Raw genomic sequence first — 2,997 nt, 5'->3', positions numbered from 1 at the left:
ATAAATCCTAAATTACAAACTCAACACACATACAAACACTTAAATCAGGAAAAAATTGGGCCTGATCTATCAAGAAACCAAAGATCCTTAGTGGCACAGTTGTCCTTCCTCACAGTCCTTCCTCTGGCCCTTAAAGTTGGTAGATTAAAAAATATCAAAGAGGACAACAGATTATGTGATTTATATTGGTTTTTAAGAGAAGTTGAGAAGGAAGCAAGTTTCTTTTTGTCCTTTTTTGATAATTAAGAATATATATGTTGACAAAAGGTTTAAAACCTAGAAATGTTCTGGTTCACTGATGATAGAATGAAACGGTTGGTTGGGTTTTTATCATTTATAAATTGCTTACATTTGTTGTTAAAGCTTGGAAAAAACATCAGATGGATCTATTTGTTTAAAATCACTAGATTTTTGAACTTTTTGTTGTTACTCTGGTAATTTTTTTGTTACTAATCTGTACTGTACTTTCTTTAGTGTCTTTACTGTCTTGTAAACCTATTTTGGCTGGGCATAGTGTTTATGCGTGGTGCAATCATAAAAATAATCAATCAATAGTGTGTGCCACGAAAAAAATAAAGAAAAAGAAAAGTCTTTAAAAAAAAAAAAGTATTTTCAGCTTGTATTAGCGTTGCCTTTCTCGTTCAGCCCAACCCATCTGCTGCGTTCTCCTCACCTCTTTACCTCAGCTGTATAAATGTAAGCAGAGGCTTCGGTATAGCAGTTGTGAGGGTAACTGCATGCCCTCATGTTGTCCTGTATACCTTGACAACTGGGATATCTCTGAGTTTGAATCTTTTGCGCAAATGTGAATTTTTATTGTCTGCTATGTGTCTTGGTATCTGCATTTATTTTATCACGTGTGACTGAAACACAACTGCTGAGAAGAAGGATTAAGTTTTGAAAGACTAAAACAGCATTCGAAGAGTACAGAAGAGTTTTTGCTTACTCTTGTTCACTGAGCTATTTTCTCCAGCTTGTCTCTGTTTCTCTGTGTGACACCCGTAGCGCGCGCGCGCGCACACACACACACACACACACACACACACACACACACACACAGACAGACAGACAGACACACAGACAGACAGACACACAGACATGGAGAACTCAAGTGAGATTGTATCTTTTGTGCTGGCTGCCTATGGTAACATAGGAGAGTTAAAATACCTGTATTTTAGCATGATCCTGTCATGGTACCTGTCTATATGTGTGGCCAACACAGTACTCATTGTGGTCATATATGTGGACAAAAAGCTGCATGAGCCGATGTACATACTACTCTGTAGTTTATTTGTGAATGAGATAGGTGGCAGCACGTCACTGTATCCTCTTATTCTCTCCCAAATGCTGTCAGAGAGCCATGAAGTGACCCTGTCATGGTGTTTTCTGCAGATGTGTTGCATCTATACATGTGCTTCTGTGGAGTTCTGCAGTTTAGCAGCCATGGCCTATGACAGATACATCTCTATCTGTTATCCCTTATCCTATAATGTCATTATGAGCACAGGGAGGGTATTTCTGATCATTGTGCTTGTGTGGATGTATTCATTTGCTAATTTTATACTCTCCTTTTCATTCATCATTGGTTTGAAATTTTGTAGAAATATCATTGACAAAGTGTTTTGTGACCACTCCTTAGTAGCTAAAGTTGCTTGTTCAGTTCCCCTACATAGCTACATAGCTGACATATTTTATGTATTTGTGAGTTTTGTAGTCCCATTCGTACTCATTTCAGTCTCTTACATGAATATTTTAATGGTTTGTCTGACTGCATCTAAAGAAAACAAGCAAAAAGCAGTCACCACTTGTGCTCCTCAGATTGTCTCTGTGTCAAACTTGTTTCTTGGCTGCATTTTTCACTTTGTTGATTCTAAGTTTGAAGCCTCTCAGTTACCACATAACATGCGTATCATTTTATCTGTGTATCTTCTTGTTTGTCAACCTATGGTCACTCCCTTCATGTACGGATTGAAGCTACCAAAGATAAGGCATTCTTGTAAAAGATTTCTGTTTGATAGAAAATAAATATTTGTCTTCAGCAAGTCTTGTTTTAGAGCATCTCTTCGCTGTAGGAGAGTAACGTTGGACCTTCGTCTCCACGGTGTGGTTCAAAGTTTATTGACAAAGGGAATTATGTCTGAAAATTACAAAAAGGTGCAAATTAGTTTTAGTGCTATGTGGATTTTTATGTACCAATAACATTAAACATTTGTCTCTGAGTTCTGGTTTAAGATTTGCTAAGAGAAAGAATCTAGAAAGCTCTGCACATCATATATTTATAATATGTGCACAAAATACAAAAAGGTGCAAAGTAGATTTAGTGCGATGTGGATGTTTTTGTATCAGTAACATTGCAGAAAATCTCCCCGACTGTATGAGTGATATGCAACAACGGATTTCTCTTTTACTCCATGGATGATCAACTCTCAGTTAAGTATTGTTTTAGCATCTGCCTACCAAAACAATATACTACAGCCAAACACTTCCCCATATGAATGAATCATTTGGTCACAGTATTTTTAAAATGTACAATACATTTTGATAATAACAGTCATTTTAAGTAAATAAACAGGCTCATTTCTCGAGTAGAGCTCAAGTTCTTATTACTGATAGCATTCACATCAATTTTCTGTCATGTTTCTTCAATGATAAATTCAATTGCATGTTCATATCAAAAATTGGCCACTAAATATATTTTACATTTTCTCTCAAACTGCAACAGGTTACAGGAAAACCAACCAATTGTTTGTTGCATTTTTTTTTTTTGTTCACCTGAAGTTTTGACAACGTAAAACTGTTTTATCAAGCTGTCTGTGAGAATATTACACTTGGTGAGATTTAAATGAAATGTCTCTGTACAGATTTAATCACAAACGTACACGATGCATTTTCCCCCACTGTATTTATCATCACTCATTACATGTGTAAATATTTATTAGATGCTTTGGATCAAAGTCGTTTGTTGTTGTTGCTGCCATCTTGGATGAGTATCGTTGG

At 36.2% G+C, this 2,997-nt stretch overlaps 1 protein-coding gene across 1 annotated transcript; it reads left to right on the top strand.

Annotated features, from left to right (window-relative positions):
- Positions 1 to 1,098: 1,098 nt before the first annotated feature.
- Positions 1,099 to 2,025, top strand: LOC138620858 (olfactory receptor 13C8-like). The gene has a single exon (XM_069698443.1). The coding sequence runs from the start codon at positions 1,099 to 1,101 to the stop codon at positions 2,023 to 2,025; it is 927 nt and encodes a 308-aa protein (XP_069554544.1).
- Positions 2,026 to 2,997: the final 972 nt, after the last annotated feature.

This window comes from Brachyistius frenatus, unplaced genomic scaffold (genome assembly GCF_029030835.1).
Source record: "Brachyistius frenatus isolate BFR_SWC_R1_liver_20210118 unplaced genomic scaffold, ASM2903083v1 Contig_27, whole genome shotgun sequence".
Classification (NCBI taxonomy): Eukaryota; Metazoa; Chordata; class Actinopteri; family Embiotocidae; genus Brachyistius; species Brachyistius frenatus.
The sequence above is the reverse complement of the archived record's forward strand: the minus strand, read 5'-3'. Positions and strand labels throughout refer to the sequence as shown.

Bases quoted from the DNA above. Each gene is read 5' to 3' on its own strand.
- LOC138620858 (XM_069698443.1), top strand. From the start codon at position 1,099: ATGGAGAACTCAAGTGAGATTGTATCTTTTGTGCTGGCTGCCTATGGT.